The sequence below is a fragment of the Conger conger genome, chromosome 11 (genome assembly GCF_963514075.1).
Source record: "Conger conger chromosome 11, fConCon1.1, whole genome shotgun sequence".
NCBI lineage: Eukaryota > Metazoa > Chordata > Actinopteri > Anguilliformes > Congridae > Conger > Conger conger.
The window spans coordinates 8540433-8568216 of NC_083770.1; the positions used below are offsets into that span (position 1 = coordinate 8540433).

The 27784-nt window shown below is 40.5% G+C and overlaps 1 protein-coding gene across 1 annotated transcript in view; it reads left to right on the plus strand.

Annotated features, from left to right (window-relative positions):
• prdm6 (PR domain containing 6) overlaps positions 1-27279 on the plus strand; it is a 67273-nt gene extending 39994 nt beyond the window's left edge. Inside the window, exons 6-8 of the mRNA XM_061261772.1 lie at positions 11614-11956; positions 22576-22752; positions 26983-27279. Coding sequence (XP_061117756.1) covers positions 11614-11956; positions 22576-22752; positions 26983-27097 — 635 coding nt within the window. The 3' untranslated portion in view covers positions 27098-27279. The remainder of the gene's footprint in view (positions 1-11613; positions 11957-22575; positions 22753-26982) is intronic.
• Positions 27280-27784: the final 505 nt, after the last annotated feature.

The window sequence follows — 27784 nt, forward strand, 5'->3', positions numbered from 1 at the left end:
CACACCTCCTCTCTCCCAAAGCTGTGTCCCTCACACACCTCCTCTCTCCCAAACCTGTCTCTCACATGCCTCCTCTCTCCCAAACCTGTCTCTCACACACCTCCTCTCTCCCAAACCTGTCTCTCACACACCTCCTCTCTCCCAAAACTCTCTGTCTCTCACACACCTCCTCTCTCCCAAAGCTGTGTCTCTCACACACCACCTCATTTCATCCAATCCTTATAGTTCCTCATACTCCTCTCTCCTGACGCTCCACCATGTTACTGTGAGATCAGTCATGTCTGCTCCTCTGGCTCTTTTATATGGCAGTATCTGTGTCAAGCTGTTCTTTTCTGCCTTTCATTTGCCTGGTTCTATTCATACTTCTTTCAGTGTCATTTGAATTTTAAAGAGAAAACACATGCACATGTAAGCGTGAGCGTACTCAAACCTACCCCTGGATATCGTAGACTACATACTGCGTATCACCATTCAAACGCAGACATAAACAATGCCTTATAACATTGATTGTTTTGTGAGATGTCACTGGAGTTTAAACATGGTATTATATCTAGTGAAATAGACTTTGTGCTAGGCTAGCCCAGGGGTTGGCAACCCTTGTCCTGGAGAGAGCCGCAGGGTGTGCTGGTTTTTGCTTTCACCTTAATACCAGCAACCAAATCAGACCCAAGAAAACAGGTGAGGTGAGTGAAGTCTGTAATCGAGTGCTTTAGTCGCCACACACCCTGTGATTCTCCAGGACCAGGGTTGCCGACCCCTGGGCCAGCCTGTAGGCGTACTCGCTGTGTGGTTGGTGGAGATATGCTTGGAGGCGGGACTTAGAGTCAGGTAGTTGTCTTTGAAAAGCAGATGGCAGCTGAGTGTTTATGGCTTGTCTGAGACCGATTAGCTGTGTTAAGAACAGTCTCCCTGTGATACCTGCTGGCCCCTGGTCATTTGGGTGTTGTTTTTTCCAGCAAAGGGCAGCAAGTATCAAATTGCCCTTTTTAAATGAAGTGAACTACTGTCACTAAACAGTTTTTGGAAGAATATTCTACTGTGATCTGTAGTTTGGGATTATATCTCTGTAAATGGACGCTTTCCTTCACATTCAGTTTTTTTCTGAAAGGGCACTTGCCTTTTAAAGCAAGTTTCAGTCAAGGATGTTAGTTTAATTGCTTGTCATCCTTCTGATTAAATTATACGAATGGAACATTTTACTGTTTTTAAGAAATATGCAGTTATAGAAGAGTGGAGCTTGATGAAAACCAGAATAGCTCTCATGTGTGCACTGATGTTGAAGCAATCATTGTGTTTAGTTGTGGTCATTTTTTTTTATTATGGGAATAATAAAACCTCATTCTCATCGCTAGATGTAGCACAGATGAGTGAGCTGCACATTCTATTAAAGTTTTTGTATTTCATGGGAATATTTTATATCTATCAGTAGGCAACAGTTTTCTGCAATTTTCTGGATCTGATGTCTTTGGTCTACACATCTGGATTAATTTGTGTTATATGTATCTCCATGTATGTACTTTAACCAGAGTGTATTTATGACAATACTGGGTGCACAGCGACCTTACACCATTATCTATGTTGAGCTTGCACCACAGGGTAAGCCAATGCACGTGTTTCAGATCCTGCATAGACAGCTCATCCTGAAAACCTTTCAGCCTATACTTTATAGTCTAGAATATTTCAGCTAATCACATGAAGGCAATAGCGTCAACACATTTGGAAAGCTGCATTAGTTAGTAGGTGTTTTGGTTTCGTTTTTTTGCAGTGGCTTTAAGTTGTTTAAGTCACATGATCGGCATGAATAAAAGCAATCCAACTGACCGTCCGGAATGAACAATTTACTGTAGGTATACAGCTTACAGTGACTGTAACCATTTACAGACAATATGGCAATGCATGTCCAACAGAGACAGAATGAGATATTACTGTATACGATATAAAAGACGTAAGAGGAAACAAGACATTCGCCTCTTAAACTACAGATGGATGATCACAGTAATATGTAGTTCAAATAGAATTAAGTGACTTATTGATTTGTCATCTCATTGTTGCCTTGTATCTGGTCTGCTGATTGCGAAATCTTAATTGCTCAATTGGCGGAAAAAGAGCTATTTACGAGCGATTAACAAACGCAGATTTGAATGCCTATGAAGTACGGCACAGAGGTGTTCTGTGGTTGTATGAAGCATACAGGGTTCCTCAAATGTGTCTATAATGAAGAAAAAGGGTAAGAGGGAACTTAAACAGTGTGTTGTACTGTGTGCTCTCTGTGTATTCATGACCAATATCCACTACGCCAATGGTCCTCACTCCTGGCTCTGGAGAGCCGCAGGGAGTGCTGGTTTCATTGTTAGTCATCACATAATTGACCGATAAAAGCAGTTAATTACACTGTTAACTCACCTCACCTGGTTTCTTGGGTCTGAATTGGTTGCTGATGTTAAGGCATAAACGAAAACCAGCACACCCTGCTCCCCAGGACCAGGGGTGAGGACCACAGCACTATGCAGTTGAGCCAGAGGGATCTGTTGTGACAAACCTGGCTGTTGGAAAAACTCCCGGTTTGTCATGATTTTGTGTGCGTTTCTATGGGAAAACACATAATATTACTAATAGATACCACTACTGGTGTACTCTGCTGTGATATTCAGACTCTCTTTTTGTCTTAAAAGACTATGTGTGTGTCTGCATTTCAGTGTTAAAACCAGACTGGCAGTATTGTAGCATGTTATATGGTTGTCACAAAAGTTGTTTATAATTCATAGGTAACTTGCTACTTTTTATTAGACCCACTCGATCAGCGGCGCAGTCAATGTGCTGAACGACTGCTCAGCAGCCTACAGAAACCCCCCCTGACCAGAAGAGTTTTTATCATGCTAACAGGCAGGGAATCCCCTGAGGACCAAAAACCTCCCTTCCCAGGCCATGCTGTGGTCAGAGTAGCCACCGGCATGTCTAGCATAGCACGTTAATGTTCGGTATTTTTGTTTGCCTTGATAGCCTCATTGAAATTGAATCTTTCCATGAGTTCGCTTCATGCCTTTGATTATATGAATTATCACTTTCTAGTGATTTAACAGCCTATTCTTGTGTGTATACTGTATGTGTTCTGTAATGGTTAATTCATGACTTTAAATGAACTCAATTAAATTATGTAAGTGGTCATATATTTTTATAATGTAAATAGTGTGTACTCTGCTGCATGACAAGGTTTTCTAAATATATACACTCCCCTTAGAGGTCCAGGATAGCTGGACACAGGGAGATACAGAAATTCCAGTTTTCACAGACTTTTTATTAGAGAGAGAGAGCGAGTTCTTAAACAAACAAACAAAACAAAGATCTTCACCGTTCACCGTCACGGGATCCTGGCAGAAATAATAAACTAAAATAACAAAGACAAATAAATCAGAAATCTGTCATCTCTTTCTCTCTCTCGCTCACTCCCTCCCTCTCTCTCTCCCTCTCTCTCTTTCTCTTTCTCCCCCTCACCCCTCGTCTCTCTCTCCCCCTCTCTCTCTCTGCTGTGAAAAGAAGCACACTCTTAAAGCTTGGGCTAACAACCCAGGTGCGTGTGCCCACTTCACCAGCAGGCATGGTCCCAGACTTCCCCGATTCCCTCGAACAGACCGAGCTCGGCCACAGTATGAATATTACTACTATTACGAAAACACACTACTATTATTACTACTATTTCAGCTTGTGATGGGGCTAACAGCCCACCTTATGCATACTCTTGGGCCGTTTATTATTCAGAAGAAAAAGTATTATCAAAAACTGTGGCCATGTGCAGGTCTGCATCTGCACAGTATCAGCTCATCCCTGTCATGACTTAATAAGTAATAGATATATCTTAATATGCTCATACATTGTCAAATATTGTATGTGGGAAATGTGGCCTGCATGTACCAGTTTTAAGAAAGATCCGGCCCTTGTCGAACTTTGATCTACAGTACATTACTGTACGTGTTCTGTGCCACAGGGAACTGTTACTTGAGCATGAATGAGGAGCCCATCAAAATGATTATTTTAGGGTGACATCATCAATGACATAACTTTATTTTGTGAGTGAGTTTGGAAAAGCCACTCTTTTTAATCCATTGGCATCAGTAAGCACTTCCTCCTTGATTGGTCAGAAAACTAGTCAGTAGAAATGGAACTATGCTGAATATAGGAGTGTGTTGAATATATTGTTAATATTCAGCTTAATTCCATAGTTAATTTCCTGCCAATATAACTAAAAACAGTGTGAAGATGCTCTGTTCTTAGTAATGCTCTAATAGACATTTCTAATATGCATTTTTCTGTCAGCCAGATCATCACTACAAGATATTTTGAAATTCACCAGACAGCCCCTTACTCGAAACAGACATAGGTGTGTTTTTAATCAAAGATTTATGCAGAAAAAGTATTAAAAACATTCCATTGTCATTGAATGCGTCTTTCTTTGCCCGTAGAACAATTGCAACAACAAAGTGTTTATTGGAACAGCAAACAGTATGCGATGCCATTTCAAAGGTCTTTAGAAAACTCAGTATGTTTGCTTTTTATTACAGTGCAAATTTGGATTATTTTTCCAAGCATGCAGTGGTTCTTTTAGAATGTCTTTTTTCAATATTCCCATGACTGGTTGCAATCAGAGAGTTTGAGAAAGAAGTACAACGGACTGCAGTATTGGACCACATTATTCTGGCTGATCAGAGATGGCAGTAAAACTCTTTTCCTGGATCAACTAATTAGGAAACTGGGATGTCATATCAGGGATCAAATTTGGGTCCGTATCATGTACACATTGTGCATATTTACAATTGTTAATATATTTAACTTATTGGTAAGTCAAAGTTAAAGACCAAAACATTGCTTCAACCCAAGCCAGAGGGAGATTAACATAGAGAGACTTTTCAATTTGTGGTATTTTGACAGTGCCTTGTCAGGGTAGTCTGAGACATATTCCGTAACATTTATTTCTGCATCATGTTGATTGGTCTTGGCACCCTGATTGATGATACATGTCTTGTTTTGTGTGAAAACAGCTGAATATCATTCGGAAAAGGGATCAAATGCGGTTTGATACGACCAAGAATTGAACAAAAGCGAACGACACAGTGTGGTAGCAAATATGTGATGCCGCAATGAGTATTTTCATTGTTTTTACCATGAAAACCATTTGGAAAATTATATTTGTCCTACTGAAGGCAAGACACAATGTCTCCTTGTAGCTACTGTAATTATCGGTGTTTATGCATAAGACTTTCAATAACTTTCATCGAAAGTATAGAAAACACTTAATTGGGCACTTCTATAAATCTATAAATGGTTTGTAGTGGTAAAAGAGGTTTACCTTCATGAGACAAGCGTCTTCTTGACAGCAAATTTAGAGTATGAATTAGTAAGGCTCTCAATGAGCAATGAATGACCGTTTCAGTGCCAACCAACATTTTGTGCCATACTGTTCCGTCTGGCCTCTCTGAAAGTTGTTGGCTAGTGGAGGTCCTGAATCCCTGAGTCTGATGGAATTGTGTTTACATGTTAAACATTTATTACCTATGTCTGGTCAAAGTTAAGTTTATTCAACTGACTTTTTCTGTAAACCTTCATTCCAAAATTGTTCAGTACATAAAGATGGAACAGTAACTCAAACCCCCAGCCCCCACCCAAACCAAACTGGCCACACCCAACCTCCTTCCCCCCTCATGCCATCAAAATGCAGTAAACAATGAAGAAAGTAGCGTACAGTGCTCAGACATCAGCATATTCAGCTTAAATCAATAGTCCCATGCCTCGTCTCCTTTATGGAGAACATACTGCTCGCTATTTTGATTTATGCATTATGGTCCCATGGTAGAGGGCTCCACAGGCAGTTCTGTTTAAAAAATGACCAACGTGGCTTACCATGGCTTTGGGCTCTAATACATTTCCTTTGTCATAGCAAACCCATAACCATTCAGAAACACTCTAACATTTTCAGGCTTTCAGACCGAAACACTGTCCTCTCGATATCTATTTGCTCTGCGAAGCTGCAGCAAGCTGGCATTCGCTGACACTGGAACTGTCCGAAGCTGTCAGCAAAACCAATTAGCCTGGGCAAATCCATTTTTTCCACCTGATGAGAACAATCCCTTTCTGGGAATAAAATACTGTGCTGAATACTGATCTGGGTTTAATTGTTAAAGGCCCACACACAACAGTGTTCTCTTCCTGGTTTGGGTATCTAAAACACCCACAAAATGTTTGCAAAGAGCAGTGAGGTAGGTTCCCTAACCCTGCCCCCAGAGCCCAATCCCCCCTCCCCCTCTGCCTCCTGTGGTCTGCTCTCTTTGTTAAAATTGTCCAATAATGATGCTAAAACATGTCATATCACGTGGGAAATCATTTTACAAACAGCTCAGAATAATAGCAGTTTGACTCTAAAATATGAGTACTTCTACCAAAATTGCAATTGTTTTATTTGGTTCAGTATGGAACACAAATCAAAAGCTCCACGATGGTATGAGAAGCTCAAAAACATGAAAGATATGTGTGGGGGCCTAAATATTGATTGACAGACTTTTGTAACTGAACGGCAGGTGTTTTCAGATGGGCACAATGCTTTCTCCAGGTGAGGTTAAAATGAGCATATTTGGTCAAACAAATATTTTGCTAATTCAGTATGTTAGTACACATGCAGGTGCCCTAATTTTGCAGCTGCCAGAGCAATATTGGCAGACATGAGAGAATGAATACAGGCAATGAAAAACTCAGTGAAATATGTTTTAGTCCGTACTGTATGTTCAGCCAGTGGTCACATCTCCCTGAAGCTCTGGGAGAGGTGATGATACAAGGCCTCTCTCAGCATGGAGCTGGTGTGGTTCAGGGAACCACCAGATGTTTAGCCAGCTATTTGATGACTGTTTCATACAGAAACAAGATTTCTTTATACAGACACCCCTTCTTCAATGGTATTCAAAAATGGTGTGCTGTCAAACATTTCTGTCTTTTAAAAAACGGTTAGTAAATATAATTGGAAATAAAAATGGCTCATGCCTGTTCGATGCATATATTTAATCTTCTGCAAAGCAAATATACTTTTTTACACAATGTAACACTATACAACAAGTATTACACAATGAGTTAGGAAAGAGACGACAGGATGTAGGCAGGTTGGAATTTTATGATTTATTGTTTAATTTGTACATTTGTGTTTTTATTTTCAGATTTTTAGACGTTTTGAAAAATATCTAAAGACAGTAAGTCATTGATTGTTTGTACTTTGTTGACATTAAAATAACTAGATACATATGACAAACTTTGCTTTGGGTGTCATTTGTATAGGATGTACTGTAGAGTCTAGTCTAGTTTACTCTTGCCACTGGCAGAATGATTATGATTGCACGTGATCTTAACAGACTGAATTTAACACTTAAGCTCAACATAGGCCCAAGACAGAGGCATTCAGCTGAGATTACCTGGAGAACAGCCTAGAGCAGGGATCATGAAATCCTTGATGTTCAAGAACTTCTGGTTTTCCACCATCCTTTTACCAGGGCGTCAGGTGTGAAGGCAGTCTGGCCAATCAGTAGCACTGACTGTTGAGCTAACAACCTGGGAGAAAAGAAAACCAGGGCTGGATTGGGATTTGAGGTCCAGATATCATGACTGCTGGCCTAGAAGCTCAGTCTTGACATTTGGCTGGTTCGATAGTGGAAGTAGCCAGCACAAGACAAACCAACCGATATATGCCAGCATTGAAATACTTCAGGATGAGAAAACCAGAAAGACAATACCAGGAAAGACCAGGGATGGTTGAATCACAGGGCTTCTCGTTCGCTTCATTGACATATAATGGGACGTAATGGTTTGCAGCATGACGGCTGGACACATCTCACCCTTGGCTCAGAAACCTCTATCGGTCAACTCATTCTTGGCAGCCCTGACAGTGACTGGATTGTAACACAGATCCACATTGTTCATCCTGACAGATATAACCATTGAATTAGCAATGGCAATTGAATGTTTTTTGTTTTTTTTTCCTTTTTCAGTTCTAAGCGTATTTGGATGGATATTGCCGTGCTATCGTGCTAGTTCTGCTTCATTGTTGAGAGATGCACAGTATCCTGCCATCTGGTTCTGTGCTGTATAAATACGGCTGAATGTCGTGTTGATAACGCTGTGCATGTGCCAGCATTTCAGCATTCAGACAGAGCTGTAGTAAGCGTGTCCTGCAGTAATATAGCAAAATTAAATGTAAAATTGTTTTTTAAACAAGCACAGCATAACGTAGCAAATGTAGTAGTCCCTGATTTGTGTGTGTGTATGTATGTGTGTGTGTGCGTGTGTGTGTGAGCGCATGCCAGTACGTGTGTTTGTGTGTGATGGGGCAGTAAGATACAAGTTCAATTCGGATCTGCTTCAATTCGTAGCAATAGCATGGGGAGGGGTCTATTTCACTATGCTGCACCAAGAAGGGGGGGGGGGGTTGTTAAAATTTCTGCACTGAGATAGGAGTTCTGGTTCCATAATATGATAATATGTAATATTTATTTATGCTCAATGAAAAAATATTTGGGCGGGTGGGATTTTCAGTTGCAGATGTAATGGAAACACACCATATATTTTCTGTGGAATAAATAACCGTATATAATGTAAGATGGTCAATGCATAGGGCAGCTATAACAGTTGTAGGCAAAGAAGTTATCTATAAATAGACAAAGAAATTAAAGATAAATTTGTTATAGTTGTAATGTCCAATTGTGGTTATGTTCAAAGACTCTTATACACAACAAAGCATTAAATCAAATCTGAGTACATTTTACACTGACAGATTATGTTTTATTCCTTTTATACTCATATAAACTCTGGTAAAGTAGAAAAAAACATATCACTTTGTACAGAGAATACCTAATAGTGTATGATGTGCTCTGCTTTATGTCTTTAATTATAGTGTACTAACTTAATTAGGTTTATGTTGTGTTCTTGCATGAGACATAATAGACATTCAAACAGCAGCTATGCATATTGCAGTGCTATCCAGAAGACGAAGATAATAGTAAAAGGAGTTGTGCATTAGTGAGGGGTAGTCACAGAACTGTGTCTCTTTTATAATGAATCTTTCTGTTAAACCTGAGGAAACATTGAAGGTTCTTTCAACATCTGTTGCTTATCCACCTTTGAAACAGTGTAAAACATCTGCATCTGTGCTGATATCAAATCTAACACATGTTCTGTTTCATATGTAGTCACATTTCCTGCTCACTCTGAAACTTGCTTTGCATGAAGGTGATGTCCCAGTCCAGTTGATGATGTTATTTACAATGGATGCTGAAATACTTGGGGCCAAATTTTAAACTTAATTCTGGCTTAATGGGTCAAATGTAGGAGTTGGGCAATATTTGAAGTGATGCATCCTTCCTTTTAATTTTCTTAATCTTTTTTGTATGTGCACTTACTGTTACTGTACATGCACTTTTTCCTTTCTGCTTTTTTCCTTTAGTGTTCATAGACGTCACAGCAATATTACACACAGAGAGATTTTTATTACATTAGATGAATTTTCTTTATTAAATAAGAGTGCCCTACTCAATGTCCCACAGGTATCATATTACGGTTTTGTAAATTTGTGTTTCTGTACACAGCATGTTGCAATACAAAGAATGTGGGATGTGGTTTGTCCACAGTTGAATTATTATGGCTTTGACTTCTTAATATAGTGAAAGTTCAATGTGAAACAACACTGGAGAATCTTCATGTGTTTCTTATAAGAGCATTACAATAAAATGTTCCCCTCTTTGCAGCTGGTTATGCTTAAAACACATCAAGCGTAATTCTTAGTGATCCAGTAGCTAGCTGAGATAATGTGGCATTGTAGGCCTTGGCTTATCATGGCCTGACACCACCTCGATGGCACTTATTGTTGCTTTCAATCCTCTGATTAATTTACATGGTAGAAGGAATAAATACTCTCACCGAGCACTTTCTTAGGTTTAGACTTCATTTTTAGACTTCTACTGTAAGTAGTTTGCTAGCCTATCCACTTAGAGTTATGATGCGTTGTGTGGTCAGAGATGCTCTTCCGCATACCACTGTGTGGTTATTTGCATTACTGTCACCTTCCTGTCAGCTTTGACCAGTCTGGCCATTCTGCTTAATGTCTCATTAACCCTCTGACGGTAAAATTAGGACAACTGGTGACTGTGCCATGCTCTGACATTTGTGTCATTTTAGCAAGGCATTTCTGTCTGCAGAACTGCTGCTCACTTGATTTTTTTTGTTTTCTTTTTGGCATCAGTCTTTGCAAACTCTAGAGACAAGTGTGCGTGAAAATCCCAGGAGATCAGCAGTTTCTGAGACACTCAAACCACCCTGTCTGCCACCAACAATCATTCCACGGTCAAAGTTATTTAGATCACATTTTTCACCATTCTGATGGTTGATGTGAACATTAACTGAAGCTCCTGGCCGTATCTACATGATTGTATGCATTGCACTGCTGCCACACAATTGGCTGATTAGATAATCGCATGAATAAGTAGGTGTAATAAAGTAAAAATGTTCCTAATAAAGTGCTCAGTGAGTGTAGGTTTGTTAGTGGGATTTGTGAACCAAGAAGAGTCTGCATCAGCACTAGCAACAGGACAGAAGCCATACAACTTGCTCAGTCAGTGTCAATGCTTAGAATTGGCACAAACCGATCTGTTGACCATTTTTTCTTCAGCAGACTAATTGCAAACAGATTTGGTTGCTTATGGTGTGTGTAGCAAAATTAATTGAAAATACGCAAGAAGTTTAATGCAAATGTCGATAACAGCCACGGGCAACTTACAAATGACATAATTATCCATCTCCGCATAATATCAGTATAAGATCAATTTAGCATGTTTGCATGCCACAGGAGACGAATGATGTAAGAATTGGGTAGTTCCGTTTGTCAGCACACGTTACACATGCAAGGGTTAGGGCAAATGCATAAAAAAGCAAAAAAAGCACTGCACTGTATTCAGTAATGTAATGTATAATGAATGCAACATTTTGAAAACAGTTTTTGTGAATTCCAGGACAGCATCACGAATAATGTCGCAACGATTTACCACACATTCATATTTTACCATTAGAATTATGGGAAAAAACTTCGAGAAAGAAACCTCAGCAGTTATTTTGCCAACCATTTTTTTCTATGAAAAACTGAAATGTAACACAAGGAAGCCATCAAGCTTTTGTAAGACCCATTGATGCGCATAATTTTACACCATGTTTTATCAATCATGCTAAGCTGAATGCATTTAGTCTTGGTTATTTGCCAGTCAAATTGATAATATTAGCTTAGCTAGCTACTGGAGGTAGCTATGAATTGTGGTTGAAAAGTGATATGAAATTTCTCACCCTTCTCGTATATTCAGGGTTTACATTTACATTTAAATCTACCAGTGCACTTGGAATTATGAGCTATTATCTTTACCTTATACACAGTGAATTCAAATTTCTCACCAAAATATTTGTCCTTGACTTTGGCTTACAAGTTGTTTTCTTCACAGAGAAATAACTAACATTTGCCTTCATTTTTTTAGAAAAGGGCTGATTGAATCAAAGCCATTTCCCCCCATTAAAGCTGTACAAAAACCAGTTGGTTTCTTCCAACAGTGAATGTCCCCACCACAGTCATGGAAGCCATGTCCAGACAGGAGACCCTGCAGCCGTTCGGCAAGACGGGCAAACCCCCGTCGGCGGTGCTACCCCGCTCCATGGTCTTCCCCCACTCCCCTTGCGCCAGGAGCTTCTCCATGATGGACAAGCCCGGGCACACAGAGTCCGGCTACAACCAGATGAACGCCAAGAACCAGCGCGTGCTGGCCAGCCCCACCTCTACCAGCCAGCTGAGCACCGAGTTCAGCGACTGGCACCTGTGGAAGTGCGGCCAGTGCTTCAAGACCTTCACCCAGCGCATCTTGCTGCAGATGCACGTGTGCACGCAGAACCCTGACAGGTAACGGGCGCCCCCTCCTCCCACTTGCCTGCTGTAAAACAGCTACGCCAGCTTGATCAGCTTGACAATTGGGCTGGTCACTCAGCATGGCCAACCTGGTCATAAAGCTGATCTAGCTGGGAATGAGTTGGTCAACCTGCATGGCTAAGCTGGTCATAAGCTGGTCTAGCTCGGTATGAGCTGGTCAACCAGCATGGCCTAGTTGGTCATAAAGCTGGTCTAGCTGGGTATGAGCTGGTCAACCAGCATGGCCAAGCTGGTCGTAAAGCTTGTCTAGTTAGGTATGAGCTGGTCAACCATGACTGGCCAAGCTGGTCTTAAAGCTGGTCTAGCTGGGTATGAGCTGGTCAACCATGAACTGGTCAGCCAGCTACCAGCCGTTTCAAAACAAAGCTTGAGCTGTTTCTTCAGCAGGGTTTCACAGTAGTAGAGCTACAGCCAGACCATGCTCTGAGGTGTGTTGTGAATCAGCTGCAGGGTGTGGTGTGGCATTAGTGACAGTGGTCACGTTTTCTAATATCATCCACTGTTATTTGGTAAGCATGTACTGTAGTGTGAACATGTTAGTCTGTTTTTGTAGTAGAAGGATTTCTTAGGCTACTTACTGTACAGCATGTAATGTTCATGTTTGAATACAGACTTAGAAAAAAAATCCAAGATAGTGTAGGTCTTTAAAGATTAGGGGGCTTTGCTGTTCAGTGAAGCGTAAAACTCCGATTCCAATCACTTTTCCCGCTGGCCCCCTTGTTATGTGGAAGGTTTTGGTGAATTTTCCAGGTATTTTGAAGTGGATATGATTGGAATCATACATCAAATCATAGGTTTTGAACGGTGATCCACAATGACATGAAATGAAGGTGCTCTATCTGTAGTATGTCTTCAGGGCATCCTCGGACATCGTCTTATGAACTGCTGGCCTGATGTGGTCGATATGCTTGTCATATTTTACACAGATGGTGATTAGAAGTATAATAGCATCATCAAGTGACAAATAATGACAGCCGTGTTAATTATTTATTACCCTAATACATTCTAATTATAGGTCCATTAGGAAACCATATAAACAAGTCTGCTTTTTCAGCAATGTCAGACATGCAGAAAAGAAAGAAAAAAAATCTATAAAATGGAGTTGTCAGCCCCAAATATCTGTTGGTAATTAAACCATTTTGATAGATAGTATTGGACATATGACTTTGTGTATTGGTTTAATTTTCCTAAACCGACACAATGGTAATTAGAAAATACTGATCCATAGATTGCGGTTGTGTGTTAAAGTTCATTAAGTAGATTTCATAACTACATTATTTTTGCTTACGATTATTACTGAAAGTGTTTTGGTGTTTGTCTTAGGATACAGTTAGAACAGTAATATGTACGCCATATCTTACCTGCATTGTATGAAATGGAACAACATAAGAGCTCTTTCGATCGTTGGAAAAATGTGTCGGTTACGAGTCTAATTTCATTTGGCACTTTGATGCAACTTTTACAAAAGGAGGAACAATATATTGTGATGCAATCATTCGTATTGTGCTGTTGAACTGGACCCAATGTTTAGACATTTCCATTGGCGCATAAGGTATTTGTGCTAAAAATACTGATGTATTTTTATAGTGGCGTGAGTGTAAATGTTTATATTGTGGGGTAACTGGTCTGCAACTGCACTATGCAGTGAGGAAACAGGGAATTACAACAGGTCATTTTATTACAGTCAAATATTAGGCTACCACAAAGAGTAAGAACAGAAAATGTATTGTTAAATAGGCTACAGGATCAGCTCAATCTACCTGAAATTATGTGTAGGCTATGGAAACTATTTTCATAAATTTTACAATAACACAGCAAACGAATTAGCATTAATACAACAAGCTTTATCAAAGAATTATTCAATGAAAATTAGTCCAGCAGAAGGGGCAGCGTAAGCAATCTTAATTTGTTAATTTTTTCTGCTAATTTTCTGAATTAATCTTACTTTCTGTGGTGAGATTTACAAAAGCACCACATTGTGCTCGTCTAGCTAAAATGTAAAAATAGGTAGTTTCAAAGGATTTGACCAAGTTAGTTTAGCCTACCACATCTCGACGGGAGATCTCTGATCCTTTCCTGCTTGGCTGATAGGGTTTTCAACCTCGTTCTTCGTGATATTTGTTAGGCTGGCACAAAAGTAATCTAGTTATAAAGAGACTGCTACAACAGCTACAACTACAATGAGAATATAGCCAATTGACGCGGGCGTTTATGCGGGCGTTACTAGACATGGGGCCGAGGCGATCGAACATATAAAATCCTCTATGACATACTCAGAAGGGGTTCCCTGTCATACTGCCAAGGCTATTGGTTCTGGGGCTGGCCCCACTGACACATAATTGGCAGCATCGAACACTGTACACTACAGTACAGATTGCACAAACTTTTTTTTTTTTTTACTTTGAGTGCATTTTAAGAGAGGAATTACGGATAATATCTATCTAAGGTTGAGCGATTCAAAACCAATTTTCTTCATTGAACTGCAGTGCTTCAGAGATAAGAAAGTCAATGAGAGATAAGAACGCAATACCACCAACTAGTACCCTACTGGCCCCTAATGTAGAGAGGCCACTGTTTAACGGTTGTTCCTTAGAAGACTACAATATATGTGGTTACTTACAGCACATCGGAAATCCAGCTTAGTCATTTTAATTTGATCTGGATGTAGCTCCACCTACGCTGTGACTTGTTTTTAAACACACGTAGGTACCCACAAGGACAATCCCAGTGCATATGAAGTTCCCCTTTAAGCAGTCTGCATTGCTATCAGTGTGGTCTTGTGCTGTCAGGCTGCTTTCAGGGTTCAAATACAGTGTGTAACATCTCTGAACTTAATTAAATACGGCAGGGGGATGTATTGGAAATTTTTGCTTAGCACTATTTTTCTTCAGAGCATTCAGACCTATAAATCAGCTGCAGCTGTCACAAAGAAATACCTACCCTAACTGTGATGCGGAGGAAAACAGATGCCACTTATTCAATAAACTAATATTCATACAGAAGAAAAATGTTGCCTGGATACCTAGGAGTTGAAGTCAATGTGAGTGTTTGTCAATATCCAACTTTATAGCCCTCGGTCGCAGATAAAATTTAGCTGAACAAGGGAATCGGGATCTGGTGATATTTGGAAGCACAGCCTTTTGCACGCAGTAAATGATCCAATACATCTATTTAAAAATGTTCCATACTGTTGTTTATGGCTTTTTGGCTTATACATATTTATTGATATGTACTTTATATGTAAGCTCATCCAAAGATGAATTCCTATTGTATATTACAACTTGGAAAAATCCTTGTGCTGACTGGTCGCTTGGATGTACTTCAAACACGCTGCTTAAAAATGTTTTTCATATTTATTTCCAGTATGACTATTGTGTAGTTAAATTTGGCCTTGACAGCAAAATCACAGTTTAAAAATCGGACTTGACTGACGCACAGCCATTTGCGTAACTCTGGCAATGCAGGCCGACAGTAATGCGTTAGTAAATGCGTTCCGGGTCCTCTTATGGTCGTATTACATTCAGGCTGTAGACTCTTACAGAGAGAGATGCTTATCTTTGCTATAGACCTGCCACAGGTTGGACCTTGGCAGACTGTCACTCAACCTTGAGGGTTCTCAGCTAACTGTCAGAGTAGTGACCAGGGCAGGAAAGAACTACAAAGCCCAGATGTACTGTGTGGGGCTCCATTAGCAGTTTGTTGCAAACTGAGTTGCACGGCATTCCGGAAATGTCCAAAACCTACTGATTTCACTGAAAAACCAAACGGAAACGGCAGCGAATGCTGAATGGAATTCATTTCCAACAATAGGTCTCCTTCCATTTGCTTTCTTTTTTTAGTTCCATGCCCAATGTTTACTGCCCAGAAGACTCAGCCTCCCACTAATGCTGGTATTGATGTTAGTCACATGTGGAGCCAGTGGAGCGTGAGGGCTGTGTCGCTGCGGAATGAATCATCATACTGTTTTAATCAGGTATGGCGCATAGACCAGGAACTGGGTACCAATCTTTATTTTCGTCTTCCTCCACGTTCAGATTTCTCCCTCTGATCAAAAGCGGCATATGTACCGTATATTTTTACATTGTTTTTTTTTTGTATTTTTCCATGGTTCATCCAGCATGTTCCTATGTGCAGTTTGGCCCAATTTCTGTAGAATACAATGACTTGGGTATCTACGTACAGTATGTCAAGTCTTGTCGTGTAAACTCGGCTGATGTAAAAGCCCATGTTATGGAGCACATACTTTTGGTTAAAAAGGGTTTATCTTCCAAATTTGTCCGCATTTTGCTAATACTATACCGTAGGAGAGCTGTGCATATAGGTTGATTGTTGCTAGTGTTCAGGGAGGGAGGTTTTTGGAGGGAATGAGGCAGGAATCACCAGGAACTCTACAGAGTTAACATTGGAGAGAAAAGGTGGTGTGTAGCAGAGAAGGGACTCAGTAATGAATATTTCAATACTCTTAATCAGTGGTGAGCGAACATGATCCTCAAGGGTCATGTTGCAGCTGGCTTTATTGCTGCCTTTCAGAAAAAAACAGCTGATTAAGACCTCAAATAACGGTAAATTGGACAATGAATTCAATTAAAACACGAGGCAAAAGAGATGACCGAAACCTCTGTGACAGTCTTCCCAGGCACGTATGGAGTATTAAGTCAACAGTCATATTCTTTGCTGCTAATGGTCAGGCATCTGGAGATCTCTCAGTCTCTCAGCATTGTGAACCTGTTGAAATGATGCAGTGTTATTGAAAGACAAATAAACGTGACTAGTGCTCGGAAGAACAGTAATGGTTTAGCATCTCAAACCTAATAATGACCAGAAGAAGTGCCTCAATGGGCGTTAGTGTCTGCTGTGTAGGTTTGAAGTATTGTTATTTTATTAAGTGTTCATCTGAATTGTATGCTCTCCAACAGAAGTGTTTTGAATACATTAAGCGGATGGCATATGAAAACGGCTTTGAAAACGAGTAAGGCATTAGGAGACCTGATTAGGATTAAGAAACACCTTTAAGCTTTGCCAAGTCAAGACGTACGGTATGGCAAGTGCTTATTTTCACGTGGTGGCGGCAGAAATTGTGTTCTGCGAGTGATCAGCAGAAAGCAATACTGGATTAAACCAGTCACTTGAAGATAAAGACTCGGCAAATTATGGCTAAACTGAATCTGGGACACAGCCAATACAGATTACAGTCTGCATGTTTATTCTCCACATGGTAAGCCAAAAGTGGAAAATGCTAATCTGCGCTCTGTCTTTGTGTTTACGTTCAGGTCATAGCAATAAGTCAAGAGTAAGGTGTATGCACACCCATACACAGTAAATGATAAGATGAAATGTAACTCTCTCACTGCTGTTGCTCTTGAATGTAATGCATTCAGGTCATCGGGTCATATAACTAACTGTGGTCATTCCTCACAAATAAATTAAGGTTGTTTAATTAATAGGACAAACTGAACATGTGGGGATTTTTACATGAAAAGATGTATACATGTAAAACACCCATACATTCAGGGTATACTTTAAATACAACTATAGCTATAATTACAGACATGAAACATCTCTTACATAAAACTAGAGTGTCTGGTTTTTACAACAGACACAATTCTAACCAGTTGATTTGAAATGGAAATTAAGTAAGATTTTAAGCTGCTACCATGATTCTATTTTGTCTGTTATTTTTGATTCCATCTTACAAAAATGTCTTTTTAGAACCTTGTAGGATGTTCTTGTAATCCAGCTCTGCCTAAATGAATGGCTTAGATGGTCTAGATCTGTAGCACGTCTTCCTTGATATGAATCTCCCTACTGCAGTAAACTGTAACAGATAGGCAATGTATTTCCAGTTACAGATTTTTCTGGAGTTTTGTTTCCCTCATCTATCTTTAATTACTGCAATTTCTAAATGAGTGTCAGTATTTTACCACTAGCTTTTAATAGTTCAGTCAATACCAAGAAACCAAGACCTTTCAATATGCAGTGTACATATTTTCAGTAGAGTAATTTTGTAAATCATTGATCACATATTGACATGTTCAGTGTGAGGATTTACGACCCTAATGTTCAAGGGTCATTCTTTTATATCTTAATTCATCATTGCACTTAACCAAAGGCAGAAACCAAGACGCGCTCATCCTTTCTTGACCATAAGATTAATGTAACAAATTGTCATATGAGATTGTTTATTAAGAAGTTTTGAATGATTGCATGTTATTAGTTGATGTGTATCTGCAGTGGTAGATGAATATGCATATTGCATCCTCCCATAAGCACTCAGGGGTGGAGAAAATGCACTGCTTGCCAAAACTCTTTTAAGCTAACAGGGGGGAAAGGTTTGTGTGTAGTCCAATTAAGGTAACATCTCTGGGAAATATCTGAAGAAAACAGTTTCTGGTGGTCTCATTGTGACATTGATTCTTTAATAGTTCCCAGAGCAGCAGCGGATTACCGATATTTGTGTAAATACTGCAAGGGAGATGGTTGAAATAAATCTTGTGGAAACTATTTACCAGTTTAAGATAAATATGCCTGAGGACCCAAGCTTTATGACCATTTCTCTTAGTATCTCAGTATGAGTTTTACTATCATATTGTTGCTGTATTCTTTGTATTTTTTTTTTACCATGGACTACATGGAAGGTGTATAAACAGCAAGGGATTCATTTTGCACATTGAACGCATTTGCAAATTGGTTTGGATCAAGGGCATATGCCCTATATTGTTATAGTGCATCTTTTCAGAACTGTGCATGCATAGTTGAATAATATTATTTTATTATGGACTTAATTATAAGCAAATTATCATTCTAGCAATTTTGTTACACAGCCCCTAGATGAGAGTACATCATCATTGGTCCTTAACTTACAGTTCCTTTTTTGTAAACAAGCATCGGTCAGTTCCGTAATCACCAGAAGCACTGAAAGAACACTTTTGTTAGAAGTTAGCCAATTATAGTTGAATCAATCCTGTGGTAATATAATTTAAATGTTTGTGAAACGACCTCTGCTGTACTTTTTTTCCCCTTAACTTATCAAAACATGTATGGCACACAAACACAATTACAAATGACAGCAACAGAAGTCTTGGTGCAGTCAATACAAACTAAACGCCTCATACTGTTTTTTATTCTATTTTCAGACCACATTTGTATGGTCGTGATGTTCATATAAACGCATAAGTTCCCCCATAATAGCACTGGAGTTAGCCTAACGTGTAGCCTGCCCAGTGACTGACAGCAGGTGCTGATCAAACAGAGGAGACACCTCTGCCAGCCAAAATCCTTCCTCTCTGTGCACTACCCCGGGGGACTGCCACAGTCAAATCCTGTTTTCATTTTAAAACATACATTAGCACGTACTTACTCATTATGCTAACCCCCGCGAGGAATTGCTGCAACATTTCTAAACCGTTTGCAAAAAGTAAACCCCGTAATAAAAAACATGCTACTTTAGTCGACGTTTTTGTGTGTGTATGCGGCTTGAATGAATACAGCGCTCTAAATTAGAGAACAAAAAGAAATGATCAGAGAAATATAATACATTTTGGAAAGCATATACAAATGTCATCATAGGTTATATTATTCATGTGCATTTACTGGAGTCGTATTTGTTTGTAGCCTCACATTTTTGGCGAGGTCCCAGCGGATGTCCAATTTGCTGTCCGCCATGGGGAAATGTCTGCTCGTGTGATGAGTTTATGCCTTCTGTTGCACATGTGCAGTGCATTGACAATACATGTATTTTTACCCAAAGAAGGATGCCTTGTTTACGAGGGTGCAAATAATGACATGACATTACATTACATTACATTACATTTAATACCATATATGCTGTTCTTCAGTGACATACTGTACGAGAACTAATTATTAAGTAAGAAAAGCATGTTATAGTACCAGACCTCTACCATTGTTTTCAGCATGTATCATACTGGTATTCACTCAGGTTTGGATCATGCCATTCAAAAGGTGCTAAATTTGCACATCCTCTAATTTTCCACAATGCACAAACAAAACGTTGAGTATCAATTTCTAATGTGAGAGTTATCTATTGTTATAAACAGAGGAAGTAGAACATACATACACATACATTAACAAAAATAAAAGAAACGGCATTTAAAACTGCAAGGACACAATTTAACTTAAAGGTACAATAGGTTAGATTTTTGTATCAAAATATTGTTCTAATTGCCACAGTCAATGGCATTTCAACATCAGCACGTTCACAGAGAAGGGGGAGGGATAAACAGTTTTGTGGTTTGACAATGGTTAACTATTGTACCTTAAACTTTTGATGAACTTAACTAGCTGCTAGGGCGTGTGTGTGTTTGTGCTGGGGTGTGTGTTTGTGCTAGGGCATGTGTGTGTGCGGATGTGTGTTTGTGCTAGGGTGTGTGTGGGGGTGTGTGTTTGTGCTTGGGTGTGTGTGGGGGGGTGTGTAGGGTTGTGTGTTTGTGCTAGGGTGTGTGTGGGGGTGTGTGTTTGTGCTAGGGCATGTGTGTGTGTTTGTCCAGGAGTGTATGTACATCATTTTCTGTGCATGTGCACATATGACTTGATGACAAATGATGTCTGCGTCTGTATGTGTGTATATTTACACCCTTGTCTTGGTAAGCGTGTGTGTGTGTGTGTGTGTGTGCGTCTGTGTGTGTGTGTATGTGTGTGTGTGTGTGTGCGTCTGTGTGTGTGTGCGTGCGTGCGTGCGTGCGTGCGTGCGTGCGTGCGTGCGTGCGTGCATGCGTGCGTGCGTGAGTGTGTGCGTGTGTGTGTGTGTGTGTGTGTGTGTGAGTGTGTGTGTGTGTGTGTGTGTGACTGCAGGTGCTTTAGCTGTAAAGGGTTCTCCCAGGCTCTGCAATAAGCAATAAACTGGCATTAATCACAAAATGTGAGTGTAATAAACAATATCCGCACATTAATCACGTAAAAGCATCTATAATCAATGCCCCACTTCATAGAAAAACTCCTAATAAATTGTGTTCTTAGTCACTAAGGCTGAGGCATAAAAAAGGATTTGACAAATGAGCAGTTCGCTCCATGCTGTTTTGCGTGTTTGAATTTGTGCAGGGCATGTAAAGCTTGTGTTTCCAGGTGTAAAATGCTCTTCAATAACCAAATGATAGTTTTACATACAGGTTTTCTGAGTCTATAAAGAATTAATATTCCTGCAGATGTATAATTAAGCATTAGTTCGCTGTTGCCTTTCTGAACCCATTCAACTTAAAATATGAACCGCAAAGATATCATATGGACTCAATGCACTTGAGTAGTCTTAATCGTATGAAATGCTGCCTTCCATTAAATCAGAACTTCAAAACCATTAGCATTCAGCAGTCGTTGTATCATGCAAGCAATATTTTAAGCCCTAACATTTGAAGCCCTAATCATGGTTTATATTAAAATCTGTAATTTCATGTACACCATTGCAATGCTGTTCTTTTCAATAGAATGCATGGACTCCCAACCCAAATTCATTCCATTGCATGAAAGGCACCTTAAAGAAACCTGGAATCAGGAATAAGACTTTTAATGACATGTGCCGAATAAGACTGGACCCTGCTTAGGTAAACAACTTTGAGACGTTGTTTTCTGTTATGTCTGGGGAATTATCTGTTGAAAAACATAGGAACCCAGTCCAGTACAGTTAACCACGCCTGAAGTATCTCAACTTGTACTGGGCCAATCTACCACCTTGCCCCTAATCCAGTCGAGTGTACTTCTGTAATCAGTACCTCTGTGTCATATCCTCTACACCACGGGTGGGCAATTCCAGTCCTGGGTCACAAGAACAGTCTTTGACTCCCATTAATGTATTCATGAAGAAATGTAGCTAAAATGTCAGATGGTGTAAATGTTAGAGCTAATTAAGTAATTAAAGGCAGCGGTTGGCATGAAAATCAGAAACAGATAGGCCCTCATTGCCCACCTCTGCTCTACATTCTCCCTCAGTCCAATTCCCCAGTCCCCCCACCCAGAGAAAGAAGAAAATACAAAGAAGCAATTACTCTTCTTAAAACAATAAGTTCAGTCAGTTTACCACTATTACAAGATATTGTCAAAATAAGAGTGTTTAAAAATGGAGATGTGAACACACCTGAATCAAGGTGAAAAAATGCTTAATTGATTGTTAAGTAAAGATATGTGGAACTAAAATCTTAGCATAACATTAGACATTGCAGATTTGCCTTGTCTTTTAAACGTGTCTCTTCAGATCTATATTAAATTTTAAAAAGCAACGACAAGCATTCTTTTGTTTTTAAAGCGTTTTATTTAACTGTAAAATAATGTGATTGATGGCACTCAATTAATTTGTCAATTGCTCTAATTACTCCTGTACACCATTCCTTTTTAGCCTCTGCATATCAATATGTCATCTGCTCTTCATGAATAACTGGGAAGTGTGTGATGACAAACACAGGTCATTAGAGCTCTATATGCAGACGGGGGAAATAAGAGCAAGTATACAGTAGAGCCTGACCATGCTCACCACCGCCGCTTCAGACGCGCAGTGATAGATGGGTCGAGTCATCGGCCACGCCACGTTGTTGATGAGCTTGTGCTGCCATGGTAACCCCTCCGCCCCCCCCCCCCCCTGTCTTCGGCAGGCCTTACCAGTGCGGCCACTGCTCCCAGTCCTTCTCCCAGCCCTCCGAGCTGCGCAACCACGTGGTCACGCACTCCAGCGACCGGCCCTTCAAGTGCGGCTACTGCGGTCGCGCGTTCGCCGGGGCCACCACGCTCAACAACCACATCCGCACACACACCGGGGAGAAGCCATTCAAGTAAGTAACAGTGAGTACCACCGATTCCTAGATCCCCATACTGAAAACTCAGCTAGCGTCGCATTGTGTTACTCTGCTCTGCACCAGGGGTCAGCAACCCTGTTCCTGGAGATCTACTGTCCTGTAGGTTGTCACGCCAACCCACACCCGATTCTACCAATTAGCAGCTTGATGGGTTCTCTAGCTGTTGAATGAGGTGCGCTGTGCTAGGGTTGGAGTGAGAGCCTACGGGATGGTAGATCTCCAGGAAGAGGGTTGGTGACCCCTGCTCTGTACTATATCCAACTGCAAGGGACCAATGAGCATGTACCATACCGAGCCCTCACTGATGTCATGAACTGTCAGCGTACTAGAAAAAGGCACTCATCTGCAATTGCCTAATTTAGTATAAAAGGTACCAGCTTTCAGTTTGGATTGGCTAATACCGCCATTCTACTACAGACCTGCGAATGGCAGCGTTCGATTCCCCACCAGACGGTTTGAGCCACAGGGCTGGTGGAGGAGGTGTCCTCTAGACGAGACTCTTGACTAAGAACTAGACTTAACTATTGTCAGTGAGGATCCCTGGGTGCTTATCAAACAGAATAAGGGTGTTAACCTTTGACACTGTCGTAAGGGCTCAGGATGCGGCTACACTGGTCAGCAGAGCAGAGCTTTGGGTCAGCACCCCTAGCTATCGTTTCGTGAAATAGATTTCTTGAATTGATCCCAATTTAACATGCTCATCTCAAATTATTACAATTAAAGGCTGAAAATCACTACGATGGTCGTAATAATCGTTGTAACTTTAAGAACATTTAGACCAATCTGAGCATGAACCACTTGGATTATAAAATTTTTTTTAATATAATTTTTTTTTAATATGAATGGATGACCTAGCTGTGTTTTGTCATGAACAATTTTATGTACACCCCTGTGAACTGTGTAATATACTGTATATTCTCCTAAGACCAGGCAGTTATATTCCCGCCCCTGTAAAGGATATGAGTCTCTGTGAATCCCAAGGGCCATCTATTCTACTATGCTCAAACCCACACTAGAAGGCACATTCAATAAAAAATAAAATAATTAATATTTAGAAAATATTTTTACTCCAACATATTTTTGTCTACCGAGACGCTTGTCAAAAAAACTTTTTCTGCCCGGTCTCAGGAGGATATGCGTGTTCTGTTTATACTAAAACTCAATAAAATTACACGCCCGTCCCTTTGAGAGAAACTTTAACTCTGAAAACAAGAAGCCTATGCCTTTTCGATCTCTCTGCGACTGTCCCTGCCTTCGTGCCGCCGTCTTAGTCAGTAGGCCCTTTAGCAAGAGCGCTTAGTCACGCAAATCCATCCCAGCATATTTCCCACTGTCTGATTGATGTTGTGTGAGATACAGTGTAAATAGATTTCTGTAATTAATTGAATAAGTTTAAGGGTCAGAGTGGATAATAGATTTCTTTTAATTTAATGGCCGTTACTTACGTGTGACCTTGTTGACTCCAATTTTTTTCAACACCAAACGTCTGTCATGTTTTCAATAAAGCCACCATGCAACTCTAATTAAAGCTATCGGAGTGCTTACTGTAACCATATTTGCTGTGCCTACAAAGGGTAAATCCTGTCACGTATTACCAAATCCTGTAATCCATCATTTTAAAAACAATTATTACAGCTCTGGAAAGTAGAGAAGTGGTCAGTTTGGCAAACAAAATAAATCAACATATAGAAATTAATTGTTAAATCAAGCGATAATAAAATTCCTTCTAAAATTAAAATGTTCTACTGGCTTAATATATGCTTCAAGCACACTTATTAGCATGCATTAGACTGTACATATTAAGCAGACAGAAGAACATGAGAGGGCGTGACCCTCTTGTTATTGTTACAATGATTAACACTATTATTCCATCAAATGTGGGCCTGACACAAAATCTATGGGGAATGAATTTTAAACATAGGGCCTCATGTTTAAAAAGAATAAGGAAAAAAAAAGGTCCTGTAATTACGCCTCTTAAAATAAATGTTTATATCTCTCTGGAATTAAAGAATGGTTTGCTTTTGTTTAGTACAAAAATGGCCTTAAATTACTTATAAGAGCGGGGGATGGAATATGAAATCAACTACTCTTTGACCGTTTTGCAAGTTCTCATGTTCCTTTAAACCTAGTTGGCAGCTCCACTGAATACACAGCAGTATTTGATACATAACAGTTTTTCTCCTAGTTTTGCTGTTGATACCTGGACAAATAACAGCACAGTCCTTTTGCGGAAAAATAAACAAGATACCTGTAACCATACATATCCAGCTACATAAATGTGCTCCGAAATACACGATGCTCATGCAGATATACTTGATTGAATATAATTGAATTTGCTTTAAAATACAGTGTAGGCACACACACACAGGAATTGTAGCATTCAATATCTCTACCACAAGCCTACAGTATAAGGTTAGAAATCCTGTAATACTGTACGTTGCGCTGAAAGACTATAGTGAAGACTAATGCAGTTTCTGTGCTGGTCTCTCAGTGAGGGTCACGGTGCCAACGAGTCACACCGTCACCCTCGGACCTCGTCACCGGTCCAAAGGCCCGCGGTGTAAAGAGGTGGTTTGTTTGGGACAGGCCGATCCAGTAACAAATCAGCTTTCTAATAAGCAATCAGTGATACACAAACGTGTCATCAGCACTTCAGATGCTCCAGAGGGGAAGAGGCGCACAAAGACATTAATGAATACACCGCAGAAATCTTTAGCCGATCAATACGGCTGAGTTATTTTCATTGAGCTGATATGCTTGATAGATTAAAGCTGGCATTTCACGTTTGTCAAGATTGCAGAATAATTTTCCACTGCAAAGCATCACTTAGATAATTCCGGACGATGTCTGCAACTTTGGCCTTTCGACTCGTCCGCAGTCTCGTTTCGCCAAGCCGTTCTCCGCCCGAAGGAACAGCGGAGAAACACCTTGTACTCACACAATTTATATACGTGCTCACACTCTCTCTCTCACACACACACACACACACACCACACATACATACACACACACACACACACACACACATACATGCAATCAGTCACGTAGGCACTTTACATGTATCAGTCATTAATTCAGGACTAAATTAATTTAGTATGAATGTTAAATAACTTGGATTACCATAAAGTCATTATAGATTTCAGTCTTCCATCAGCATGCATATTACCCGGAGAGAGAAGATTAGCTTTGACTCCATTCTGTCAGGTTGAAATGGCAGCTGAGTAAATCGAACAACAGAAGTACTAAGCAAAGAATAATAATAATAATATTATTATTAATAATAATAATAATAATAATAATAATAATAACTACTTTATTTCACTTTCGAGCACACAGTACAAAGTGCTTTACAGCAGTAAAAACAAAAAACATAAAAAATGCAAAATATTAGAAGGTTCTAACTGACATTTTTGACAAAAAATGGTGTCATACATGTTATTTACAGGGCACTAAATATACATGTGAAGTTTTATACAAACATACGGTTTAGAAGTAAGTTGTGTCCTTTCCCCTTGGAGGCCATTCACTTTGGAATCTTTGAAGCTCAATAGCTCAAAACTACTCAGAACATAGATAGAACCTTCTAATTCTCAGCCCACAAATATAAAGGCTTTTTAGAGGCACCAAAGCAAAGAGAATCGTCGAGAGGCCGACTGAAATGATCTAATAATTTTATAATAATGACCCGCATTAATGAAATATCCTGAGCAGCAGATGTGTCGACAGTAAGCACTGCGCTAGCTCGTAACCGTAGCTACGTACGCACGCGGCAGCCCGGTGAATCAGAGGTGTCCCACAATGCACCCTGCGGCCGCTTGCTCCGCGGGGCCAGAGAGCACGGGCAGACGCTCCCTTTGATAGCCGGCCTACCGAACATCTCTTTTTGTTCTCCGTCTATCGGAGGCGACAGTGACGCGGGCCTTATCTGGACAGCCCCCGCCCCGGGGGAGCCCTCCCCCCGGCGGATTATCGACAGGCCTCTGTGTTGTGAGGCGCGCGGGCCTTCGCCCATCATCGGCATCAAGGCCGGGGGAGCGGCCGCCAATTACCGCCCCCCACCCCCCCCACCCCCCCGGCCCCCGGTCCGTTCCCCGCCGCTTTCAAGTGTCCGCCGCCATTAGGGCGTCGGACCGAGGAGGCGGGCAGGCGGGCGGGCGGGCGGGCGGAGGAGCCGAGGGGCTGAACACTGCGTCTCGTGTTGCGCAGGTGCGAGAGGTGTGACAGGAGCTTCACCCAGGCCACCCAGCTCAGCAGACACCAGCGGATGCCCAACGAGTGCAAGCCCATCAGCGAGAGCAGCGAATCAATCGAGGTGGATTAGCTGATTGACTGGCCCGGAATTAAACTGCAAGGAAAATCATGATTAAATGTCACGGACACTTAAGCAAAACCAAAGATTTCCCTCGGAGAAACTCTCAATCAGCCGCAGAAAACCAAAAGCAGTAATAAAATAAGTAAGATGTTAAAAGATATTGATCCTGGCACAGATAAGAGACTGGGATTTTGTTGGGATCAGAGGGGTTGGGGTTGGGGTTGGGGTTGGGGTGGGGGGTAGGGTTAGGGGGTGGGTGGGGGGGTGAATAGGTTGTGGGGTCGGAAAGGGGAGAAAAGATTATTTATTTATGACCAGGGACCCCAGTGCTTTAGGAGGAACTGAAAACTGGGACTACAAAGAAACCAAAAACCCTCTGTCTTTTGCTTTATATCTCAGTTTCTTATTCTTTGTAATATAATACCAAAGGGAAAGGACTACAGGGGTGCTGTGTCAACACCCCTTTACTGAGAATGCACAATTTCTGTTCGATCGCACCATTTCTACAGCATGGTTTTTAAAAAGGGACAAATTGCTTCGCCCTTCTCGTTTCGTCTCGATGTGATACGCAAAAACGACTCTCGATATAAAAATGTAAAAACACAAAGATATTTATCTTCCATTGCTCTCTTATCATGTTTTGTGCACTTTTTAATAATCCTAACTAATTTAAGATTTCAGCACAATTCAGTGCTC